Source organism: Drosophila hydei, unplaced genomic scaffold, assembly GCF_003285905.1.
Source record: "Drosophila hydei strain 15085-1641.00,03,60 unplaced genomic scaffold, DhydRS2 tig00000063-arrow-pilon, whole genome shotgun sequence".
Classification (NCBI taxonomy): domain Eukaryota; kingdom Metazoa; phylum Arthropoda; class Insecta; order Diptera; family Drosophilidae; genus Drosophila; species Drosophila hydei.
In genome coordinates this window covers 7,721,344-7,747,782 of record NW_022045657.1, presented here as the reverse complement: position 1 = coordinate 7,747,782, position 26,439 = coordinate 7,721,344, and the positions used below count along the sequence as shown (strand labels likewise).

The window sequence follows — 26,439 nt, the reverse complement described above, 5'->3', positions numbered from 1 at the left end:
TATAAACCTAATGGCTCAGGCTAAGCTTTATTTGCCAACCTATAATCCACGCCACTCTTAAACTCGTACAAAAATAGCACGTTTGTGTATTTATGTTCGGATGTGATAAATGGCAGCACGCTTTTTGGCTATTTGACCGAATTCCCCAAAAATTCGCGTGGGAACATGAAACTTACCATAAATAGAAAGTAAAATGAGGTTGGCCTGAAATATTTTAAAGAAGATAGAAAATAAACTTGATGCAGACTACTCTCGCTAATTTTGGAAATATATATATATGCGTGGTAACCACAGTAAAAGATTTTTTTAAAAATAAAAAATAAATTGAATTATTTATTGTACAGTGTGTTTTCTTTTGTCAGTTTATAAAAGGTTGATTTGCTTACATACTAAACACATTTTATATAGATCGATTTTATATAATTTTACTCGCATTGCATTTGTACAATTACAATTTAAAGAAACTGACTACTTTGACAGTTGCTGTTTTCCATACATTAACTGCAAGATCAGCAGCAGCTGAGTAATGCAAGGCGATGAATACATACATCAAAAATCATGTTCTTTTAAATATATGTTGTTTGTTTTTAATGTTGTTTCGCTTAGAGCTAGACTTCAAGATAAATGCCCAACTTAAAGTGGACAGTCGGAATGCTCGAAGTATAAAGTTTTGCATACGACGGGAGCATCAAAAAGTAGTTGACCGGTTCACATTTAAATATCCGGTTATAATTTATGTAATTTTTATTTTTCATTTATTGTGCTAAAATAAAAAACGCATCATTTAAATCAATTTCATTTGCGAACAATTCTTTGCACGTGACATGAAAAAAGGGAATGTAAATGAATATTAAAAGCAAAACAAAGTGAAATTATTTAAATTAATTAAATAAGATTTTGTTCATTGCAACTTAGTTACTTGGGCTTCAGGTAAATTTAATTGCCAATTGATGTGATTACCTAATTAAATGTTGTTAAAAGCTCACAGTGTTTAAGTTTTTGTTGTATTTAATATTTTTTTCAATAACAAACGCAGTTTTTTTATATTGCGCGAATTTTTATGATTAGTTACAAATGTGTTTTTTTTTTTAATGCAACGACAAGTTATTTGCACAGTTAATTAAAATTATATACACGCATGTATACTATATGGTATATACCCATGTCCATATGTAGTCATATGTATATGGAACTTACATACATTATGTATAACGGCACATTGCCAAATGTTTCTCAATGCGCTGATATGTGACTATGTCTATATGGGGGAGGGGTTGCTGGTGAAGGGCTTGTGAGAATATTCGTGTGTGAGTGAATGTCTATTTAAATGCTTTACAGACCATGTGTCGTATACGCAATTTGACGGTCACTACTGCCTATTTCTTCTTGCCTTTGCGCTTGTTTTTGCTGCGATTGTTGTTGTTGTTGTTGCTGTTGTTACTGTTGCGACTGGTTTGCTTGCTCGGCTCAAGCCTCGGTATACCGCTGGTGACAATGTTGGAAACAGTGCGCGTTGTGGTTACCACACTGGTGCTTGGCTCACCAGAAGCAGCAGCCGCTGCCGCTGCGGGCAGCGCCTCTGTGGTTGTTGTAGTGGTTGTGATGGTTTCGCCTTGCTGCTCATCGAAAATTTGACGCTGAGACTCTCCGCTGCTGAGTAAGCGATTAAATATAGCTTCTCCAGATTCGCCAGTGGCCGATTGACGTCCAGTTTTCGTTTGTTTCTTCACCACCTCTGTGACGGTGACGATAGCAGGGCTGTGGCTGGACGCTGGTAGTGTAAATGTGCGTTGTGTTTCCACTACCGCGCCGCTATCGGCGCTGAGCAAATCCTCAACAGATTTACGTAGCTGTTTTGAGATCTCGGCCAGAGCACGCTGCTCGGCCTGCAGTTGGGCTAGTGTGTTACTGCATTGTGCTTTTCCACTTGCTTGTTGTGCTTCGTCCTCCTCATGCTCGGCTTCCTTGATGGTGTTGAAAGTCTGTGACTTTTGAAGTTTGTTGCCCTCAGTCACAGTGTTGAGATTCTCGATTACCTCTGCGCCCTGCACGTAGGCAATGTTGAGTTGCTCCTCAGCATTGTCCTCCTCATCTGAGTCTTCGCTATCATCGTCCGAGGAATCGCTACTCTCTTCCTCCTCCTCGTCGTCGTCCTCCTCGTCATTGTCGTCGTCGTCTTCGTTCGTTGCCAATTGGTTGGCCAATTTACCAATTATGGTATTACGATTGCTATCCCTGATCAGTGCTTCTAGCACCTGCTGATTGCCATTCCTGGTATCGCTCAAGCCTTTAGATGTAGCCGTCGGCACTGCTGTAATGCCAAAGTCAACAACATCGTCCATAGCATCACCATAAGCGCTCTCATCGTCATCCCGTGCATCTACGTAGACATTTTCAGTTTCATCCTCCTCATCGTTCTCATTGTCACTTTGTTCCTCGAGGCTCTTTTGCAAATTCAATTTAACCCGCTCATTCTCAAGCAGCTCCTCAAGAACATTCTTCATTTTTGCATTTAATGACAGCTCCGACTTGCCGCCAGTGGGCAGCACAAAAGTTTCGCTGCGCAGCAGCGAGGTCGCGCCTTCCTCAAGCTCATCTATGTCGAAGGGCGCGCCACTCACTTGTATAGTTCGCGCGCTGCCATCACCGCCAATGACAGGATTCAGCACCTCCACAATGGTCGTCTCCTTGGCTAGCGTCTGGTGCATTGTCAGTGGCGTTGCTTTAATGCGTACCTTGCCCGACGAGACGCTCTCAATGGACGATGGGCCATAGCTGTCCGCATCGTGGCGCAGAAACAGTTTCTCGTTATTCGCTTGCACTGTAACAATGGATGCAGTGTCCTCCTCTTCATCTTCATCGTCATCATCGTCATCGTAATCATCGTCGTCAAAATCATCATCTGCCTGCAGCTCCAGCGGCGGCTGCGTCTCATCAAGTGTTCCTTCATCCCCCTCCGGTACTTGCAACTCCAACGAAATGATGCGCTCCTTGCAGGTCTCCACCTAAATACATTGGAATCGAAATGCGATATGTTGTGCATTTGTTTTGCTGGCAGACAAATAACTAATAAAGGCAACAGGAAGCAGCAAGCACCAAGCATCGAGACCAAAACCAAAGCAATAGCTTGAATATTTAATTACTGCTCTACAATGATTGCAAGACAACAGGATCAGCTGCTTTTTTATGTAATTAATTTGTGAGTTTAATATAACAGGAATACAGAAAATATATTGGTAAAAGTGATGCGAGTAGCAGAACGAATTTTAGTATTTCAGTTAGTTAAAGTATGAATAAGGTAGTAATATTTAAATAATGAGTTCAATATCAACTATCAGCATTTTTTATTTAAATGAGTTCAATATCAACTATCAGCATTCTTTGCTCATGCATAAACTGAGTATCTCTCCTTAAGAGCCCTAGTTGTGAAGTCAAATAACTTATTTTACCTGAACTATCTACATAAATATTTAACAAACTCAGTATAACATGTTCAAGAAATTGTGTAAGTTAGTTTCCGCGAACTATTTATATACTTCTTACAGACAGAGCGGACGAGATCAAATTGATTAAAATTATCAAAGTATTGAACTGGATGATCTCAACGATTAAATTGCATTGATGTGAATTATTATATTAAATAAGAAACAAAATTATAAGTCATTAATGTGTAATATATACAAATATGCTGAGAGTATTATAAAATATTGTGAACAATGAATTAGGCTGAAGAGCCAAAGGCAAAACTATATTAATGTGATGTGGACTAGAGCGTGAATGTGAAAGATGAGAAAGTGGACCCAAAGGATATATGAAGCATGAATCTCATACATCTGGCAAACTGAAGACTGCAAGGACGACCGCAGCGTCTACTCGTTGACAAAGTAAAAAGCTCCCATTGTCCAAAAACACGATAATCTGCAGCTTGCCGCTGACTGGCGTCGCACTGAGCCAACTATGAAAACTGCCGCAGGCCGCCCGCAGAGCATTTTGTGCATTTGGGGTCAGTTGTAGAGACTGCATGCCTCGGGCAAAAGTTGTTGGTCTCGAATCACTAGAGTTGCCAGCGAGCTTGGGGTAGTTGGGCAGAGCCTGGTGTGCCGCTGACATTTTAGCCGTTTGTTGTTTCTATCGCTCCCTTCCGCTTACAAATTGAAAAGTAGAGCAAAGCGACACAAACAATTTTTAAAATTCAGAATTGCGGCCAAAAATAGCAGGGGCTATAAAATATTTTGCGTTGTGTTGGTTTTTATTTCGATTGGAATCATTAAAACGACCCCAGCGTCAGAAAACGAAACAAAACTTTTGCTTTAATTTTAATGGACTTGGCCATAAAAGGCAGAGCGTCATTATAATGCGTTTGCATACATAAAATGAGGCAAATATCTGGCTCTAAAAGCGGTCGTCGTTGCTTTATGGACACGTGACAACAACAAGCCCCAAAAACACAATCAAACTCTTTGAAGGTTAGAACCCGAATGGAGCGGCGAGACAAACGGGGGGATTCTATAAACCGCGACACTTAAAAGACAACAATAAGCACGGAAATGATTTTGTTGTTGTAGCGCTCACGCTGCGGAACACAAGACCTTTTCGCTTAGATGGGCCGCAAAAGTAGCTTACTGTCTTTTTTATGTGCTGCATTTCGGTCGGTGCCACAGTTTCAGGTGGGCGGGACAACACTGACGCAATGTCAACAATGGAAGCCACTGCGAAACTGAAAGCTGTGCAGAGTATAAAAGCAACAACATGAATAACTGGTAAACATTTGTGGCATAGCACTTACAAGATGTGCAGATACTTTTTAGAGGGCAGCAGGCAGCTTTGTGCAGATGGCACATAAAAATCATGAGCTCTATAAAATAATTAAGTTGCGTTCAGTGAGAGAAAGCGTCTTGATGAAATGGTTGTTTTCTATATACAATGATACAAGTGGAGACGGGTGCTCTGTGCGCAGTGCATTAAATATTTTTTAGGGTGTGCAAAATACGTGAATCAACTACAAAATCGAGAGCGAGACCATACGATGACGCTTACGTTTAAGCTAACGCTTACGAGTACACAACAGAAGCGGCTTTCAACCAAAGAAATGTAAAACGCATTTGCATTGCTCACGAAACTCAAATTGGTGCCAATTAAATATAAATATACGATGTATACACAATTTCAGTTGGATTAGCTAACCTCCGTCTCAATGATTTTCTCAATGTACTCGACTGTGCGCAATTGAGGCTGCCCCGTAATGGGGCAGGGCACTTCCTCAGTGCGTCGCACAATTTTCTCATCGAGTATTTTCTCGCGTTCGCGCACGATTACCGGGCCATCGCTCGACTTAATGGCAATTTTCGGAAAGACTATTTTCGGCTGCATTACGGAGAAAGAATGTTAAAATTTATAAAAGAATTATTAGGCGATTCGAAATTTGGATATTTTATTTCGTTGTGTTGTTTTATCTTTTCCTCTTCTTCGGATTCCCAATGCAATGAATGCTCTAGCTACCTTTTGATTGAACTAACTCTGCGTTAGTTACAGTTGATCATGAAACAGATTCAATCGTATGTTGGATTTCTGATTTTAGTATATTGTTGTGGTTAGTAAAGCAATCCATGTAGCTCTATGGGTTGTATTTTTAGCTGGTTAAGAGTGGCTCAACCGAAATCCTCAGGCAAAACACGCATGTTAATGGAATGTTCGTTCGTTTGAATTTTGGGATGTTTTTTTTTTGTTTAGTTGGAGGTTTCGCTTGAAAGTGGATTAATATTAACGTGGTCAGAACGCCGACAACTTACCTCACTAGCTCTGGACTCATGCGTAATCAAATCATCGGTCATCTTGCGCATGTTCTTGATCACGTCCTGGGCCTCAACGGCGCCCTGTTCCAGTGAGCGAAGGCGGGCCGCACGCCAAGAGGCGCGTTTCTCAGCGCTACGTTATTTAAACATAAAGGCAATATTAATATAAATTTGGCTAGAGTCTTTCGCTTTTTAACTAAGAGAACTCAAATTACGAGAAAAATATTTATCTATAGATATACCAGTGTATTTATATACAGATATCGAGTGACTAAGGCAGACACCGTAAAATACTAATACAAAATAAAAGAATAGTTTAATCAAACTAAAAGTTAGATGAAAGTTGAAAGTGTTTCCCTAGAATATAAAGATTGATTTACATAGATAAACAGATATAGGCTGGAAAATTACACTGAAACTAGAAGTTGCTGTTCGCTTATGCGTGTGCGATGTGTTTGTGTGTGGGTGTGCGTATTGTCTTCGCCGTCAAAGTCTATGTGGCACACAGATACTTAAACTAAATGGCTACGCCTACGAGCTGTTGATTTGCTAGAACTTTAACCTGTGACCTTTGCGGCAACTTCTGCTCACACGCTTGTCAACTCGTTCACCGCCACACTTGCAACTTACTTCATCATGGCTCGGCTCTTGACCGCAGGCGATGTCGGCATAGCGCCTCGCTCGAGCTGCTGCTGATGCTCCGCCTCCTCTAACTGTTGGACGTACTCGTCCACGGTGAGGCCTGCCTGTCGTGCAGCTGCTGCCAGGGCGCGGCGTTCTGCCTTCAACGTGCGTACGGGTATGCGGCTGCTCGAGCTTGTGGGCGTGACAGGCTGCTCCTCTTCGTGTATGGTGGGTTCCTCAGGCTGGGATGGTTGTTGCTGTTGCTGCTGCCTAAGACGTTGCTGCAGCGCGGGCGGCATTACAACTTTGACCTTTGGCTTGGGCAGCAGCGAGGGCTTGGGCGTATCACCAGGCGGCATCGCTGTGGGCGTTGTCTTCATTTGCTGCTGCTGTTTTAGTTGCTTAGGTATTTTGCTGGGCGAGTGCGTTGCCTGCGCTTGATTTTGTGCGGTTCTGTCGTTTGTTGCGAATTTGAAATTCGTTGGGTGTTTCAATTGTGCAGAGTAAAACACATATGAATATACAGATATATAAAATTACCATAAATTTGGCAGGGTAAGCCAACTTGTGAATGTGTAATGCGGTTAGCACATGATATGAGAGAGCGGTTACAAAAACAATGACGTTAATTCTTTTAGTCGGATGGGTGTACGTGCCCGTGGCTCCATGCAACAAACTTTGCCATAACAAGTCAAATTTGTTGTAATTAAAATCCAAGAAACACATTGCGAACTTCTACCCATGCCCAAACCAAATACCCATCACTGACAAAATCACTTTTTGAACAACTTTGCCAACAAGTGCAATAACATGGCATCTGGAGATTAGCGTGTTAAGGCAGACAACCAAGGCACTGAAGCGGATCACAGGCACAGGCACAGGCACAGCCCTGAACACTGAACAGGAGTACAGAGTCATAGTCAGGCCAAAGCCCGAGACAATCCAGCACAGTCGTAAAACTTCTGATGCCAGTTCACCATATATATACATATATATATATATATATATATATGCAAAATTAATTTTAAAAGTGAGCACACTAAAACTATTTGCAATAAGGTTTCATCTGGCAGTGTTATTCGGCTTCCCTTGATCCACATCCTATGCACTCGCTGTCTGCGTCTGCCACTGACAAACTTTGTGGCCTGTTTTTTTGTCTTTTTTTTTGCTAAGAACTTGCTGCAAGTGGCTTTTGTCTTAAACAAATTGCTACACACTTTTGGTTCAAGTTTAATTCGAAATTATTGCAGCTGAATCGGCGCTGTAAAGGCTGCAACTTCTACTTGAGTGATTTATGCATTTCAATTTACACGTCGCCGTTGGCATCCGGAAGCTCGCTACCTATGGTCGAGCAGCAGAAGTCGCTACAGCTGCCACTGCTGAGAACTGCATAGAAAGGCGGGTGCAGTTGTAGGCTAAGTGCGGCCACGTTTGACCCAGCCGAGCTGCGCTTACTTGTTATACTATTTTTTATATGATTTTCATTTCTGTTTTGTTCACATTTTAGCGCTGCCGTTTGCTCGTCTCGTTTTATTCATTTATTTGTCCTTTCGACTTTTAAATGAACTTTGCAGTGGCCCTTCAGGGGGCGCCACTAGAGATGTCGCCATTTTGACCCAGTAGAACAACCAGACCGTTATGTACATACCATAAAGTATTTAAACGCGCTGAACTTTTGCAATTGACAGATTTATGTAAACTATGTCCCTACAAATTTTGCAATGCACTTTTACTTGGAATAAATTTAGTTTATGTTTTGTGTTCAACTTAAAGTTGTAATTAAAACATATTTTTGATATTAAGTCAGTAATTATTTGAAAAAAAGCCCGATACCAAAATATGATTGTTGTTTATAGTTTGTGTGATATAGTTATATATGTAAGATGGATGACAAACTGCAATTGATTTAAATTGATTATCATTTCCATTTATTTGTAGACATTTTTCCATTATGATGAGGAGGAACAAAAATTACATACATATAGACATAAGAAATATGGCACATGTTAATCATTAAATTCATTGGCAATGTTGTGAGCATAAATATTAATTGATGTTGGATTTTGTTTCTGTAGATGACGATGCATGGATATATATTTATTCGCGTATGTATGTGAGTGTGTATCGATTAATTACTACATTGCTAGAGTGCAGTTGGTTTTTGTACATATTACATTCATATAAATATTTATAAAATATATAAAAAATCTAACGTTGACAACAACGCAATGGTTTTCAAAAACTTAACATACATGCGTTTAGCTGGAACATATTTCAAGGATCTCCACGTGGAATTGTGAGTAGTACATAAACTAAGTATTAACACTGTTTTAGTTGTTGAACTGTATCTCCGCGTTTTCAGCAGCTATCCTTAAGAAATTATTTAACTTCCATTTAAATTTTAAACAATGAAAAACGAATGCTTCTTTCTTTGAACAATTAAATATGCAAACATAACTAAATAGATTCGGGAATTACCCATACCAAACACAACTAGGCACTTTCTTTTTTTCGTTTCTCTGTCTGCACAAATGCACTGAACGTGCAAAGAGCATAATAATTAGCTCCTTGTTCTGCTCTAAAAATTATCATAAATTTCGTATTTCCTCCACTTTTTCTTTCAAATATAAAATGCGTGTACTATAGAGTAGTAGTAGTTCAAATATGCTAATAACACGACCCCAGGCGCTAAGGGCGGTCAGTAAGTCAGTAAGTGTCAGTAAGTGTGGGTGTATGTGTGAGTGCGTAGTTTAGAAACGCTGCAGGTGTGTGAGTGTGAGTGTCGCAGAGCAGTGCAAAAGCATTTCGAGTGCTGGCAAAGTGTGCACCGCTGAGCTGCAGTTTTTTGTTTCGCACGATGAAAGAGGCGCCGATTGAAGAAGATAAATAATATGGCTTATAGTAATAAATATATACTTATTAAGTTATGCTGCGATAGAAAATATATTAGTCTGTTCATTTACGTAGTCATTAACATTGTCTAAAGAAAACTGTTCTGCATATAACAAGGTGTGTTCATAATTATGTGGGATCGAGTTAGTTGATTTTTCGTTTTAGCTAGTTACTTATTTTAGTCAAAGTCTCTCGCATAGAAACTATTTATAAATACACGTGTGTAGGCTACGTATCTATATAGTTAGATATCAAAACTTAGTCAATAAACGTGTCTCATTCTCATAACTGTGAGAGATTGACGGTGTATTTGTATTTGTGAGTGTGTGTACTTAGTTAAGTTTTAGCTTCTAAATACTGCTTCAATTTCGTCAAGTGGATTCCTGAAAAAGTTGGTGAGAAGCAGAAACAGAAAGTTTTTGTGATGTACAATTAAACAGGTGCATTGTTACCGGGCTTGCAGGTAGAAAAACAACCAAAAAAGCAATTACAAAAATAATAATACATTTTTAACAAAATCAGAAAGTTCATCGTGCGGGCAAAGAAATGCTCAGCTGTCTTTGGATTTGTTGCTGTTGGTGTTGGTGTTGCTGCTGCTGTTGCTGTCGGCGAGTTGTCTTTCGCTTATTCTTTATCGCATCAGGTTATCGTGGTTTTTCCAACTTTAATTAATATTTATGTGCCAAAAGCAACAAGCAAAATGTACAAAAAAAAAAAAATACCAAGAAAAAACAATCGAAAATCTGCCACAGAGTAAAATAATAAGCTGAAAAAACAATAATTGTATTCGTTGAAGAAGAGCAAATGAAATAGCTTGTCACTAACGCACACACACAGATTTAAAAAGCATCATTAACGCCCTCATTTTAGCTTAAGGTCAAATTATGCTTTTATATCAGAAAAACACAGATACAGGCACAGACAACTAAATGTTGATTTGCATATGCGCCACGGTGCGCTGCGGTCCATTTGTGGACGAATGTAGCGCCAACGCCATAAAATATAAATTAATTTATGCGTAATCAACAAAACATAAATATTTTCATCTGCATAAAAACACAAAAGCGGCCCAAGTAGCTGCGCTCGGTCACAAACCTACGTACCCAAATGTAAATACCAAAGAAAAAACAAAAACAGAAAAAAGCTACCAAGAAAACAAAACAAAAATTAAAGCTAAAGCTGCCCAATTGTCTTGACGTCGCGATCAATTCAAGGGCAACCGCTGCGACAAACCGCCAAACCACCAAAACCAATTGAAAGCGAGAGCGAGGGAGTCCATAGCAAACCGCGGGCATGTGGTTAGCTAAAGCGTTTAAGCATCTGGCGGCTGCGACGGATGCGGCGGCGGCATCAGCGGATCAACTAGAAATAGTTCATAAATTATCAAACTATAAATTAGCCGATTAATGCACAAATAATATTTCGATTGCGTTTTGCCGCCGTCGGACGTCGAATTTGTCGCCACGGAAGCTGGCAAAGAATTTATAAACACGGATCTGCCCGAGCCTTTGTGCTACACCACTTTTATAGATTTAAACGAGTTTAATTTGAATATAAATACAAATCGAACATTGCGTTGCCGGCTAATTTGCTTTGGCTTTAGTGGCTATACAAATATATAACTAACTTTTTTTGTTTGTCTTTATTTTTATTTTTTATATCAACGATAAAATGTAAATTTATGCGCAAAAAAAGAAGAAAAAAACAAGACTCGTAGAAATTCTTGCTGGGAAATTTTTAAATAGGTTATTAACATGTTTATCTTCTTTTCTTCGTTATGAGTTCCAAGGCCGAACAATGCCTACAATGCCATAATAACACACATTTAAATTTATGTAAATTTCGGGTTGTAAGCCATTTGGTCAATCGGTCCGGCCCGGCCGGTTTGGGTTTATGGATCTGAGCAAATTTGGCTTCTAGGTTGTCATTGATTTGCTGACCAGTCACAAAGACCTTCGTGTAATGTAATCGACAGTCAACGAGTTAACTTGATTCTCTCTTTAGTTGTAAGGAATTATTTTAAATGATTATTAGCACTTCAGGTATTTTAAATAGAATTGCAATTAAGAAATGTTTTACATTTTATTTGTGTCTGTCAATGAAAAGAAAACAATTGCAGTCTTTGGATCCTGCTGACGTGTTACAGACGTTCACATAATCAAATGTACATAAAGACTCTTCGTTCAGTCATTGTTTATAAGATATATTTTCATGGCAGCCCCTTGCCCGTTCGCTACACTCTGCACACATCTAATTCGCTAACTCACATCAGACAGCAAGACACAGAGACAGTTGATTGCCCTATGGGAGTTGCGGGGTTCCGCTGTCTGGCGACTTGATACCGTGTGCTACTAAAAGATATCTCGCGTTGTCATTCTTTCATGACGACTTGTCTGACAATTGCGGGCTATGTAACTTCTTCAAGCTGTTTGCAACATCAATCAACAAAACTAGGAGTTAAAATTGAAGAAATTATAATAATGAAAATAATCTAATTTGGTACAGAAAACAAAAAGTTATTTATAATTCATTTTTCATCTTATCTACTATATAGTGTAGAATAATGTTGTCTTTACCCACATTAAATCACTATTTGCTATCTACTATTGAAAGCTATCTCATATTTATTACCAGGGTATTTAGACATTTATGCGCTTGATGACAGACTTTCAGGCGTTTATTATTCTTTGTTTGCGTTCTTTTTTTTTAACAACGTAGAGTATAAAATTGTATTAAATTACACTGTTCTTGCTCATTACATAATGCTGCCATAGTCAACAACTTGAAGCGGCACCGCCACAGGCAACGACAGTCTACACTTAGCGTTCGTTGCCTGATAAACATGTAAGAGAATGCCAGTTACATGGACAGACAGTCGAGAGCAAAGAATTTAATAACAACTGCTTGAAGGGTGACAGAAGCCAGAACCGGGACTGAGCGTGACATCAGTAGTCGCTCCCAGTTGCCTTTTGACATACATTAGTAGAAATCATTTTACGGGAATTGCTACATATATAACTTTATAGCTTGATTCTGCTGGCAAGCTAAACTCTAGAGAAATCCAACAACAAATTTAGTATTTATAATTGCCAAATCCGTCATTCAGCAAATATTATTTATTTATATTCGGAGACCAAGTTGTATATAATATTCAATTTTTAAAGACAATGTCCCTTGATATAAGAGCGTACTAGAACGCATTGTGGGCGCGCTTTAAAATATGATGCGCCTACACATTTCAAGGATGTTTTGAGCTTTTATCAACGCAATGCTTATTTTATAAGTAGGTGGTATTTGCCTTGTATACGAGCCCACGCCCACGCTCACGCTTACGATAGAACCTTTCGCCAGGTGCCCATTTGATATTTACGATGCGTCGAATGTGTATGTAGGCGGCGCAAGGCAATTTGCGGCTTGTTTGAATGATGAAGTTAACCAATTTTAAAACAGCTGGCATTGGGCCGATGGGAATATCACTGCACATTTCCAGCTGAGCAACTCATGAGCTCCTGACAACGCTGCGTATTCGCAATGCGCTGCAAAATAAATGACCACTGGACGCGGCCCTGCGCAAGAAATTGAATAGCTGGCAGTTGTAGCACGCTGGAGCTTTTTATAGATAATATAGTAAAATTATAGTAAAATATACCGTGCTTTCCGTCTCACTGTCTTTCTGCTGGTTGCTTTAAAAATATGCAGCAAGGGACATAACATGTTTTTAAGTGGAGAAACGCCTCTGAGGCACTGCTGCGATTTATGAATCTAGAGAACGCTTAAGTGCTACTTAAAACTTAAACTACTTAGGGTGTATACCCTCCATTTTCGCATTCGGTACGTACTCTAGAATTAGATATACATACATATATGGGTTACTTAAATAACTATAGTAAGTGCTTAGAACGCACACTACGTTTCGATGATGATGATTAGGTCCATCATTTGGCTGGATGTGTATGGCATGTGGAGTGAAATGGATAATGTATACATATGCGAATATGTCTGTGAATGTGTGTGTGTGTGGGTGTTTGTGTGCAAGAAAGTATGATTATGGATAATTTAATTTAAGAGCAACTTAAATAAAAGCATCATTACACCAGCACCAGCACCAAACCATAAGGCAGCACGAGATAACTTTACCAATGAAACCTAAAACTTAAAATTTAGCAAAACGATTTGAAAAACAAATGCACAAACACCGTTAAATATAACTAGTATGTGTTTAAATATTTATATTTGTAACTGTGTGTGTGAACCATTATCATAATTATATTGTGGTTTGACCAATTGTAGACGTGTCTGTGCATTGAAATGTAACATAAAATGCAAAAAGAACGCAAGCACCAATAATCCAATAAGACTTTTCCATCAAGCACTCACCTAATGTCCTCCGCATCATCGAACTGCGCCCTGACAACGTTGTCAACGACATCCTTGCGATTGGTCGTGATCTGTTTTCCATAATCATCGTCGTGACCATCATCTATGTCGTCTTCATCGTCATCATTGTCATCGCCGCTGCTATTGCTGTTGCTGTCATCGTTAGCCGATTGCTTATCAGCATGCCGGGCGTCGTCCTTGTCAATGTTGTCATTGGCGGCATCTAATAATCTGGATTTCTTATCACGACGGAGTGTTGCAATTTTCTTTTCCTCTTCCTGGCGCAACTTTTCGACTTCATCCTTTGACAGGAATGAAAAAACTTTCTCTGTAATTTATAGGAAGTAAGAAAACCCATTAAATGAAGCGCACTTAAATGTCATCCTTTACTTGAACCCGTCAAGGCATCAGCCCTCCCTCCGGACTAAGAAATAAGATGAAAAGCTCTATAGCTGTTGCATTACGCAACGCCTGCTTGATTTGCCTTAATCTACGAGTGGCATCGCGTATATCAAAGTAAAGAAACCGTGTAAATGGCATATTCTGGGAACAGCTCCGTCTTGCACCCTTTTCTTTGTCATGTAAATGTCTGAACAACTCGCTCGCCATCTTTTCTAATTATAAAAGCCACTGAGCTTTCCAACTAGAAGGTACAAAAGCAAGCGGATACGCAGGAAACGTATATACTCTCAAATGGCTTCATTTTAAGCCTTTTTATTTCTTTTATACCCTAAGCATCTTGTAAATGGTTTTATAGTTATATACTATAAAGAGAGAAACTGGTTGGACCATCCAGCTAACATGATTTAATAATGTTTGTCTATCCAATCGAAAATGAAAATAGATGCAAATTATTTTTTTTATGCAACTAATTACTAAGCTAACCTAATATTATTTATGGTCATTGTCTGTATATTCTGCACCTTTCAGTCGAGCATTTTTAAAAATTACTTTTGTTATTCATTTCATTTCGTTTATTACGTTTCTTGAAAATTTCAACTTCAACCAACCTGCTTTTTGTGTGGGCTTCTGTTGATCCTCCATCGCAGACTCAAAAAATCGTTTTTTGTCGGATACCGATTTAGGCACTTTTGTGGGTGTGGGTGTGGGTGTGACCACGGCTGGTACATTGTCGGCCGCAGGTGTTAACTGGAAAATTGCAAAGTCTTTTGTTAGCAAGTCAACGAAAAAAAAATAAATTGAATTTGAAAAAAAACAACAAAGAATCCATAAAGGTTAAAATTTTTTGCAAGTTGAGCTCAGTCGCGCTTCGAGTCTAGATACTTTTTACGGCTGTGGAAAAACTGCAGTTCTCAAAGTAAGAGTCAAAGAAATCCAAACGACCATAAACCAAATGGATGGCACTACACAAGTTTATTAAAAAGCACGTGGAATGATGGAGGAGCATTTACTTGCATCATACGCCAGCAGCTTAGACAAAGGGAGTAGTTGCTAAAGTAGCAGCAGCCAGCGTTTCCATCATAAAGGGAAGATCCGGCGGAATGGGTAAGGGATCAAAGCTTTGTTTTTTATAATTTACGGGCGCGGGGACACAAATTACAGCTGTGCCAGTTCGGTTGAGGCCGACGAACAGCAGAGAGCATGACTGGGTCAGGCCATTTATCATCCAAAGTCATGTACTGTCGGTTTTATGCTTTCATGCAATTTCTTCGTTTTAGGCAATATGAGAAGGCCAATGCCTAGAGGGCAGAGTAGAATTTTCTGTGGGTGTTTGCGTGGGCGGCTACTGGGACGACGACAAAGTCATTAAGCGCCAGTGTAGAAAGAGCAAGAGCAAGAGCAAAAGCCAGCGTTTAACTGCACAAATTGCAACCTTATCCTTTGGTTCGTATAGCCCATACACACACGCACACCAGCACAGTTACACAGTAACGAATGCAACAACAGCCCTACAATAGCCAACACACAAGGCCAGGCTCATAAATAAAGGAGGCGACCATGCGACCAACTAACGACAAGTGCATGGAAAAACGATATCAGCTAACCAATCCACCCCCGTCTCAAGCCCATAAAGACAAGTCAAGTACACTACTTTATATATACAAAAGCCATCAGCCAGCAGCCAGCTGCCAACAGCATGGCAGGCAGCCAATATCAAGGATCCAGTTGAGCTGTATTTTTAGCAGAGAAATTAATTTCGTATCGAATTTTTCGATTTTCAATTAAAACTCAATACGTTGAAGTAAGAGCAAAGGCAGCAGCAGCAACCATGATGCTCGTCGCCAGTTCGGGCTAATAGAAACTTATTGAGCCATGAAAGTGTTGAGAATATGGCCACTGGGAGCTCAGCTAAAGTATCTGGTGCACAAGGAGCAAGCAGTTGTGGTCGGCGCATTAAAAGCCAATAAGCTATAGAATAATTCGGGCACAACCCTTGCTGCGTTAATTGCCTTCCCCTTGCATGCTTGCATGGTTGATGTGTGTAAGTGTGTTAGTGTTATCGATACGCAGACATTAAAAACGCTTATCTCTTATGGCAATTAACAATGTCAACTGATAAGATAAGATTGCGAGTTGGCACAGAGATGCCACCAAATGCGACACATCGCCCAAAGCGACAAATCAGTGGTGCGCTAAGCGCCAAAGAGTTCGGCAGGCATGACGCGTGGCCTGCATGCAGACGCCGTTAGTTGCAAGTTGAAGCTAGAAACAGCTAGCCTACGCGAGGTAACACATAAAGTGGCTTATCTTTTAGATAAGCTTTGCAATGATATTATAATAGCCAACGGCAGGGACAACACAAAATGAAAGATATCCACATATCAAATTACAGAATCGTTTATTGAAGATACGTATTTTTTAAAAAATATTCAACTTGTTTCATCGTTTTGTTAGTCAAAATAAATTAGCATTAAAATCAACTTAAGAGCTCTATGGAAAAATTAACTATATAAATTGTAAAATTGTAAAAATTGCATTTGTATTTTGTGTGATTTGTATGTCCGCTGTGTGTGACTGTGTCTGGGCGCTAACATTGGGATTCTTCTCGCAAATTCGTGTAAACAGAAGAAAAATGAAGCCGGGGCGAGTTGTGCAAACTTTAGCGCTTTAAGCTACGAACTGTTTCAATCAACGTCAGATTAATCTGGACGCAAAACGAGCAGCGAAAGAGATAAATAGATAGAAATGAAGAAAAGGAGCAAATATGTTGATTGAGGTCCTGAGCGGCAGATGAGGGACGCACATTTAACTTCCACTGTTCATTGACCACCTGTGGTCCATTTCAGCAGCAATTGGTGTGTGTGGAACGGTGTGGGATCTGATGCCAAAGTCAACAAAAAGTCGCACCTAATTAGCAATACAGGCGCGTTGCATGTTTTTTTGATTTTTAGTATGTGTCGGATTGCAGTGGTTGCTCGTTCCCATGGCTTCACGGGCGCTGGCAATCAATCAAATATAAATATTGAAAGCAATTGCAGCGCTTGCACTATGCTGCTCAATTTGCTGTTGCATTTTTAATAGATTGCTGGAGAGGTGTTGGATTTTAATTAAAACGCAAGACGGACTGTACGGGTGGGCGGCAGGTAAAGGGATTTGTGTTACACAATTTAGGTAGTTAGCTTGGCAGCACTTAAGCAGCGTCGCCTGCTTGACCCAGAAAGCAACAGTCAGACGGTAGACGGTATAGGGTAGAGGGTAGAGGTAGCTAACTCAAGTGGACATCTCGCAGGGAATGGGTCGCTACTTGGTGGCTACACAGTCGTCTCCTTGCCAGTCGGTGTTGAGGGCGTTTGGGGCGTGGTAGGTGCCGTTGTTAACAGCTGTGGCTGCGACTGTGAGCGTATTTTGAAGTTACCCATGCTGCGCAGACCCTGCGGCTTCTTGGCCACCGGAGGTGGCGGTGCCGTGCGCAGCTTAATGGGTTTCAGCGGTCGTTTTGGGGGCAACGGCGGCGGGGTGGGGGACTTGGAGGCGCGACAGTTTAGGGAGGTATCACTGCTGCGACGGGAGTCAAAGAACGCAGTGTTACTGTAAATGGCCTCCTCTTCGATGGTCGAATAGATTTCCTCGGCTGTCTCATAGTAGCTGTTGTATGGTGCAGCCACCGCTGCGGTGGTCTTAGTCCGCAGCGATGAATTGGACGAGTTAATGGAGAAGGTGCTGTTGGTGCCCAGCGAAGAGTTCGATATATCAACGCGAGCTGTGGTCATGTTCTGATAATTACTATTTGAGTCTGGGCTGACCAGAATTTCCGAGAACGTTGGAAATTTCATTGTGGCATAGGAAGGTGATTTGACCGTTGGCGTGGTCGTGGTCGATGTGACAGCAACACGCGTTTCACTCACCGGTAACTGAGCTGACGACGATGCAGACGCTTGCAGATAAAGTGGCACAGCTGAGCTGGTTAAAAGCACAGCTGACTGTGAGGAGCTGGCGGCAACTGCCACCTGGCGCTGATCGCCGGGCAGCAGTAGCAGGTTGAATACAGGCTGAGACTGCGGTGGCGGTGAGGCTGCACCACCCAGTCTAAGTTTATTGGGCTGCTGCGGTTGCGGCAGGCTGGCGTATTGCACAGGCAGTATTTGGGCCGTGGGAAAGATTTGTGTGGGCGACGCTGACCCCAAAAGCAGCGGCTGCGGCGTGGCATCCAGATAATTGTTAGCAATGGCAATGGGAGAATAAGATGTTGCGTTAGTAGCGGCAGCGATTAGTGGCTGCTCATGCAAATGATGTGAGTGCTGGGCGGACATTGTGGGCGGGTCGGCATTAGTTGGTGTCGGTGGTGATGGCATTGATATTGGTATTGGTGGTGGTGGAGGTAGTGGCAGGCTGTCAATGTCACTATCGCAACTATCTAGAAAAGAGTTGTTTACCGCAAAGTTGCTGCCGTTATCACCACCGCTGCTGCCTGCTATGGGTATGGGTGGAGCCGGCTCGTAGGGGGCGCGCAGCTGATTCCGCATCTCGTTTTCGCGTAGCAAAAAGTCGCGATGTTGCTCTGGTGTCACCAATATGTTATCCGGAGAGTTTTCGTGTACGAAATCATGAGGACGCCGCTGTGACGGTGGCAGAGCTTCCATATAAGTGGATTCCTCCAATAGCGGCGACGCTAGCTTGGGCAAAGGCGACTTGGGAACTGTTGCAAAGTTCACAGGCGGCGGCGGTGGGCTTTCACGGGGCCTGTTCGCTAGGCGCACGGGGAGTTTGGCTACCTGGTGTATGGTATTGGTGCTAGCATCGTGCTCAAACACCGCGAAGTCGCCTTGACCAACATCACTCGCCTGGAACGTCTCGAGCGCCACGTTGCGTACCAAATCGGCCTTCTTCAGCTGTGGCTTGGGTAGCGTAGGCGGCGGCACTTTGGGCCGTGTGCCTGTCAAGTTCTCCGTTGACTTGGATATTACCGTGCTAGGTGTGCTGCGTCCGCTGGAATGCGACTGCTCGAGTAGATCCTCGTTGGAGCGAGCTCCACCGAAGAAAAAATGATCGCGCGGTGAACGCGGCGACATACTAATTGCTTTGGCAATTTGGGTATATTCGTCATCTCCAATGGGCTGCACGTGGCGGAATGGATTTTCGCGATCCAGCTCACCATCAGGTCGATCGGGCGATGTGGCACGTGAGACACGCTGCAGCTTTGGTGAATCAACCTCAATAATGCGCGCAACGGTCGGCACAATGGGCGCCAAATGATCTGGACGACGTTCCAGGGTGGAATTAGTCGAGGAACTAGGACTAGTCGCACGGAGGATACCTTTGCGAGGCATGCGACTACTGATCTTTGAACGTGTTTCCTGCTCCGAATCATAGGCGCGCGTGAACCGATCTGGTGTGCGTGAACGCGAGCGCTCATAGTCCGATTTTGAGCGTTCATCGCCACTAAGATCAAAGCTAACAGACTTTCGATGGCCACCGGCATACTCAGGAGTGCTGCGTCCTGAACGTGACGGCTTATACGGCCGACAATCGCTTTCAGAATCACTGGTATAGCGCCCGCGAGGACGCTCAAAGCAATCGGAATCGGTGTCCGCGTACGAAGGAGGTGACGTCAAGTCGATGGGTGGCGAGGACTCGTCTTCCTCAGCAATGGCATCTATTTCATCATCATCATCGTCGTCGTCTATGATGTAGACCGGCTCGGCCCTTTTGGGTGTAGATGTAGGTGCTGGTCCTTGGGGTTGATTCTCTTCCTGGCACTCCAGCATTTTCTGATATGAGTAACGCGCCCCGGGTGCTAGTCGTTCCGGCGTCTGGGTGCCGCGCTGCTATTGGATTTTGGATTTTTGGGTTTTTCATTTAGTTTTCAGTTTGGTTTTCAGTGTTGTATTTGTTTGATGATTACAGCAGGAACTGCTTCACACAAGCATGAAACACAAATTGCAATGTGCGAAGTTAATTGAGTGCGTTTGGGTGTATGTTTCGTGGTTGTTGGTGTGACAGCACAGTTGTGTGTGTTGATGGTGGTTGTGCACATGATGATACATATTTGGTGCTGCGACGACGATATTCTCCTAAAGCTTACGTATACGCGTAGAGGTACAGGCCCCGCCAGCAGTTTGTTAGCCAATTAGCAATGTCTCTGTCTGATGATGAGGTGCATTTGCGTTGCTCTGGCCAATTTGCTTGATGGATGGAATGAGCTGCACAAAGGTTGCAGCGTACTGAAAACCCGAGTATACAGCGAAGCGAAACAGAGACAAGGACAGTTAACAAGAATGAAAGAAAACAATGAGATAACTTACAATGAAAACAAAAATGGACAAAATATGATATCTGCATCTGGCAATCAGTCTAAGCGCTTTCAGCCCACTCCTAACGGAGCTGAAAGCCATCATACTATATACTAGGCTTTACCACTCTTTCGAATACCCCTTAATAATTTGTTGGTACGATTATAACATTAAGATTTCATTTATTGACATCAAAAATGTACACTCCATTATTCCATTAATCTAGCCATGTGTCATTTAGACCAACAATAATAAACAAAAACAAGAAAAACAATATAACCAAAGAATCAAATCAATAATGAAATGGCTAACATACATCAAATACCTTTGCTAATTAACTATTAACAAATTGGTTTCCAATAGCTCTAACACAATTCATACGTATAATCTTAGATGTATGTGATAATTGATTAACACTCAAATATTATAATATTCTTACAATACTTGGCCTTAGAATTTCTCTTTATTTTTTGCTTATTCGTCAAGGTTGCGGGTAGTATGATATTTATCTATTAGTACAATTTAGTTGAATGTTTGGACCGTTTGTGTTTTTGATACACGCATATACTTATATATTTATATATATATATATATATATATATATATATATATATATATATATATATATACGACTCTTTAAACAGTGAAATACAACAATACTTTAACAGTGAGTTAATACTGGACGCCGCAAAATGACGGCACAGAAATATTTAATACAATTAGTTCATTTGCACTTTAAATAGGTTTTCCATTATTCAATTAACAGGAGGGACTTTTGGGAGTTTCGCTTTTTATTTCTTTTATATATACCTCTGCAGAGTTTTTGTTTTGTTTTTGATTACAAAATGAGCTGCATTGAGAAGTTTATAAGTGGCGCCGTTATTTGGAAATTCCAATATGAAAGCCACTGTAAAAACTAATCTTTACATATTTGGTATTGTGAATTGTGTAGAGTTCACAATCGAAGATTACTCATAATTTGAATTCAATAATTTGATTTAGGTCTGCAAGAGTACAAAGTCCTCGGCTAGACGAAGCTATATCTTTGTGATGATTTAGTGTTTACAATTCATATTAAATCCTTTCAACATTTATATAGTTAGAGAGCTAGTCGGTGAGAGACTCTTGAAACCATTTGCTTTGATAAGTGCGTTCAGTATTCTTTATAGGCAACATCGAGAGTGAACTTGCTGTTCCACGAATAGATGTAGATATACCTTCTCTTTGGTGCATTTTGTATTCCTGTAACTAGTAACTCTTTGCCCAATGAACACGAAAAGGCTTTGAATGTAAATGACATTTAAATTAGGGCGACTTAGCCATGCTGTTGCCTGTATCCTGTTTTTGATGTTGTTTAACACAAATAAATGTGTTTTACTTTTTATTTTCCTGTATTTTAAACTAAATACTCAGTCTTATGGTGGGAAACATCCGATTGTTAAGAAATACGCTGCAGTGATATCTACGCAAACTCAAGAAAAAATTATAATGGAAAGAGAGGTGAATAAAACACGGAAAACAATATGTTGAAAAGCAGCGAACGGCGCGCATGTCATTGAGAGCAATAAAATGGAAGAACGAGAAAAAGATAAGAGAAATATTTTAATGGAAATTCCTTTCAGCAGATTTTGAATTCCTTACATATATATATTTATACACATTTATTATACGTGCCATCTATGCATAATATTAGGTATTACTTTTCTCTTTTCCTACTACTGCCAATGCAAATTCAAATGTTACTGGATTTAAGGCAAAGCGGCATCCAGCAATAATAACAACAAAGAATAATAATAACAACAAGAACATCAACAGGAAGAACAATCATACACAATAACAATGCCGCCCATGCCCAAGTAGCAGCCAGCCAAAAGGTAACAATAAAGGCGCAAACAGAAATTGATATAAAATGTAAGTAGCATAAATAAAAGAACAACAACAACAACAACAACAACAACAAACGGCAGGCAAAACGAACGTAAGTTGGTCTTCTACCAGGTCCTTACGAATATCCTAATAAATAATAAATCGTGTGCTGCCATTTCAATAAATGCGGGCACGTGAGCCCAGCACCACTTGGCCTGGACGAAAAAGGGAACGAGAGAAATATATACACTACTATATAAACGCTTCGCACAGCACCCACTCGCATGCAGCAGTTCACTCCACACACCTACTCCCCGAAGTATTGATAAGTGTGATTATATAGTTCTATAATACTATCAAATCAAAAATATAGCAAACAACAGATATACATACAACACGATTTATAATGAATACACATGAGAGAAAGAAAGAGAGAGAGAGAGAGTATTGTGATTGATTTCGTCAAGAGTGTTTTTCTGATGAATATTGTTTTTATATGATGATTCCAATTCAGATTCAGATTTTGATAACGTTTCTATATATATATATATATTCTTTTTATTATGCTCTTTGTATATGAACTCCTGTATTTGGCAGCAAGTTTATCCCTACAATTATTTTAATACCATATACTAATTAGTTAATTAACTAATGATCTAGAAAGTATACAATTTTTTTAAGCAACATGATTCAGCATTAGTTATGTTGATTTTATTATGTAACACAAATCTCTAAAATCAAAGTCTTGCATGCACTTTTCAGAGCGAGAAGATCCAAGTAAACCTGCATACCATTGCCCCCTCTGTGTTTCCAAGTACGAAACCAAATTACCAAATTCGAAATACATTAAAATGTTCTCTAGTTAAAGGTCATAATATTTCAAGCAGATACACCAAAATCAGAATAAGGTTCAGACAGTGTGTTATCAATGGGATGCGTTATGAATTTTGAGTAGATGGAGTGTTATTTCGAATGGAATGAGTTAAGTTGTGGCAATTGTGGGAGCATACGAATTGCATAAATTGTAAAAATATTTTAATATTAAATGTAAAACATGGAACAGGCACAGTTAATAACAGGCTCATCCACACCGACACGTATCCTAAAGCTCAGACATTGGAAAAGTTATTAAAGACAACAAGTAAACAAAAATAAATAAATAATAATGAATAATTTGTTGAGTTGTGGTGGGGTTTATTTTTTGAGTTTGTTGAGTTCACAGCAGTCACTTGCGCTTGTATATGTTAAGTGTAGCACAGTTAAATCAAGAGGACAGACATGTGTTGAAAAATGTTGAGCAATAGTAACGCACTCGCGCACACAGGCGCTCACACACACATATATATGGACATTTATAAAGGAACACACACACATTAAGATACAGATAATTTGAAGTAAGTTAGCTGAAGACGTGCGTATTGGATACATACCTGTTGTTGTTGGGTTGGCTGCTGGCTTGGATTCGATTGTGGCTGTGTCTGTGCCGCAGCAACTGGTGCAGCGGTCGCTGACTCCGGTGGCAACAGCGTCAGAGGTGCGGGTGTTGTGGGTGTGGTTGGATTTGTATCGAGCGTGTGTTTCGATATAACAACAGTCGTTGTCTTTTGTATTTTATCCTGTTCATGATGCTCGGATGGTGATTTCGGCGGTACTGTTGTGAAGGCATCCGCTGCGCGCACAATTTCCAGCACCTAATTTAGTTTAAACACGGCAGGTTGAAAGTGCGTGGCCCATTAAGTTGCTGACCAGCCAGCTAAAGGTCAAGGATATTCTCTTACCTTCTCCTGGGTGCTCTTCTCCTGGCCGATTGTTGCCAGTTGCGTCTGCGGCTGCTGTGTTTGTTCTGCGTGAATGAGCGCCACGGTCTGCGCGGCAACTGTATCAGGCTGCTCCAAATCTTTGTTCATCGCCGGCCCAGCGGGTGGCGTCGGGGTGGTAGGTATAGGTGATGGCGAACCATGCACCAGAGCAGCGGCAGCTGCTAAGCCTGTTTGGCTGGTGGGCTCTGGCATGGCAGCAATGTCTGGCTGCTGTGACGCGAATACATCGAAATCCTGTAAGGGGCAAGGTTTAAAGGCTGTTGCCACTGGACAGGCTAATTTCGGCTCACCTGTCGCAGACGCTCCTCTTCGTCGTGATCCAAGCTGGATATGCTCTGACTCTGACTTAGCTCCGAACCCGTTTCTGAAGCTCGAGAGCCTGCAAAACAGAAATTCAGGCGAAATTTAACATTGAAAGGCATTTCGGTATGGAGTTTTACTCACCTTGACGACTGCCACCGCTACAGGATGTGGATGAGTTAAAGCCAGTGCTCATGCCGCCTGCTTGACCAATGGAATGCATTAAACTAGATTTGTCGTAACCTTTACAGACGACCAATTGAATTTCGTTGCCGGCAGTGCGCAAAACGTTGACTGCATCTTGATGCGAGGCGCCCAGCAGTGAATGACCGTTGACTTCCAGCAAACGCATACCCACCTGAGGTAAGATAAAAGTATAGTTTTGTTCAGTTCCAATCAATTGAACTTAATGAGCGCATTCGCTTTTGTGCTCAATTGTCAAAGAGTCACGTCGTTACCTTAAGCCTTCCATCGCGTCGTGCCGCTCCCACTGAGTTAATTTTAGACACGAAGACGCCCTCGTCAGACGGATCCAAAGGATTACCGCGTTGTCCATTCAAGCCGCCTTTAATATGCATACCCAAGCGCTCACCTTCGGCCTTGGCAAGTAAAATTTCCTGCGATTTTCAACAACAAAATTAACAATGGTATAAAAATTAGCATTGGCTTTGTTGGGATGCTCAACAATTATAATTAGGAGCAGGAGGATTTGGCAGAACAATTCAGTTGATAATGGAGCTTAGCGAAGCAGTGCAAAGTTTTCTAGCAGTGGAGTAGGGTATAAAAAGGATAAGATATCCTGACAGTCGAAGTTTACAAAATGTTCACTTCAGTGAACAATAAACTTATATTTGCACCTCTTTCTTAAGTTATGCAAATCTGTGACCCATTAACTGCTCTTTCCCATTTCGCGAAACTTAATAACTATTTTCCATAGCTTCTAGTCGTGACTTCAAACTTAGTTTTCAACTATTCAAACTTAAGTTGACCTTACTACATACGTATATACAAAGATAAATGTGCATTTATATTGAGCGTGGGTGAGATCTCTTATCAGTTCATCGTATATTGGAATAAACTTAATTTTTTCTATATGATCTAGCTACTAATTATAATTTCGACAGATATATTATATATATTACAAAATATGTTGATATCTAAGAGCAATGACTTATTTGACTTAGAGATTTTGGAGAACAGCTGTTAACAAAAGTGAAGTATATTTTTTCTTCAAAATAAGTTTTATGCTGATTCTTAACAGCAAATATCTATTTAAGTGGACTAGCAAATTAATAAAGATAAAATGTTTCAATGGAAATATTGTATAAATTAAATAAATTAGTTTAAGTTACTACTAATTAATTTCCTCCAAAGCCAAATTTAAGTTAAGAACTTTGTATACAAAATATTGTATGATCTAAGTATAGCTTATCAGAAAACTAAAAATTGATGTGAGCTCTGCTTTATCTACATTTTTAACATATTTATGGAGTGTGTGTGGTTTCAAATAATCGATAGCAATTCCAATAGTTGGCTGAGGGTAGAGTATCGTAATATCTTACCTCGGTGATTATATAAACTACTTCTATGTGCTTTGCATCGTAAATGTTTTTATAAGCATTCATAGAGCATAGATAAAAGAGAAGTATAAGTGGGTTTTTCGTATTTGATTTACAGCTTTCAAATTTTGATTTTTACAACAATAATTGGTAAAATATATTTACAGCATAAACTAATAACTGGCGTGAAAGCAAACTGAATACTAAAATAAAATAGTATACTAATGTGATTAGTTAGTTCGCGTTAGGCTTACCTGAAAACCTGGTGGCAGCGGGTCATGCTGTATGGTGAGCTTTATCTCATCACCGGGCTTCAGCAGCTCCATAACAGCATCCTGGTGTGTGGCCTTCGAGACGTCTGCTTCATTTACTTTCAATATTCGATCGCCCATGCGCAGTTTTCCACATTTCGATGCAATACCGCCGGGTACAATCTAAGAATTGAATGAATTTTTTTCTGACGTTAACGAATATATAATAAATATAGTTTATTGTGCTGTCAGGGCGTAGCCCAAAC

General features: G+C 40.5%; 1 protein-coding gene across 22 annotated transcripts in view; it reads right to left on the bottom strand.

The window, feature by feature from the left end:
* Positions 1–347: 347 nt before the first annotated feature.
* LOC111596097 (protein lap4) overlaps positions 348–26,439 on the bottom strand; it is a 67,085-nt gene continuing 40,993 nt past the window's right edge. For 4 of the 22 annotated variants that reach the window (XM_023310177.2, XM_023310162.2, XM_023310220.2 and 1 more), the window contains 13 exons: positions 26,177–26,356; positions 24,822–24,980; positions 24,508–24,721; positions 24,354–24,442; positions 24,022–24,297; positions 23,674–23,934; positions 17,993–19,912; positions 14,696–14,834; positions 13,686–14,013; positions 6,423–6,869; positions 5,790–5,925; positions 5,185–5,364; positions 1,115–3,005 (listed from right to left, as the gene is read on the bottom strand). In XM_023310177.2, the coding sequence (XP_023165945.2) occupies positions 1,377–3,005; positions 5,185–5,364; positions 5,790–5,925; positions 6,423–6,869; positions 13,686–14,013; positions 14,696–14,834; positions 17,993–19,912; positions 23,674–23,934; positions 24,022–24,297; positions 24,354–24,442; positions 24,508–24,721; positions 24,822–24,980; positions 26,177–26,356 (5,958 nt within the window). In that variant the 3' untranslated portion in view covers positions 1,115–1,376. Of the gene's footprint in view, positions 764–1,113; positions 3,006–5,184; positions 5,365–5,789; positions 5,926–6,422; positions 6,870–8,426; positions 9,692–13,685; positions 14,014–14,695; positions 14,835–17,992; positions 19,913–21,800; positions 21,840–23,673; positions 23,935–24,021; positions 24,298–24,353; positions 24,443–24,507; positions 24,722–24,821; positions 24,981–26,176; positions 26,357–26,439 lie in introns of those variants that run through there. The other 18 variants (XM_023310310.2, XM_023310326.2, XM_023310260.2 and 15 more) reach the window with 15 other exon arrangements.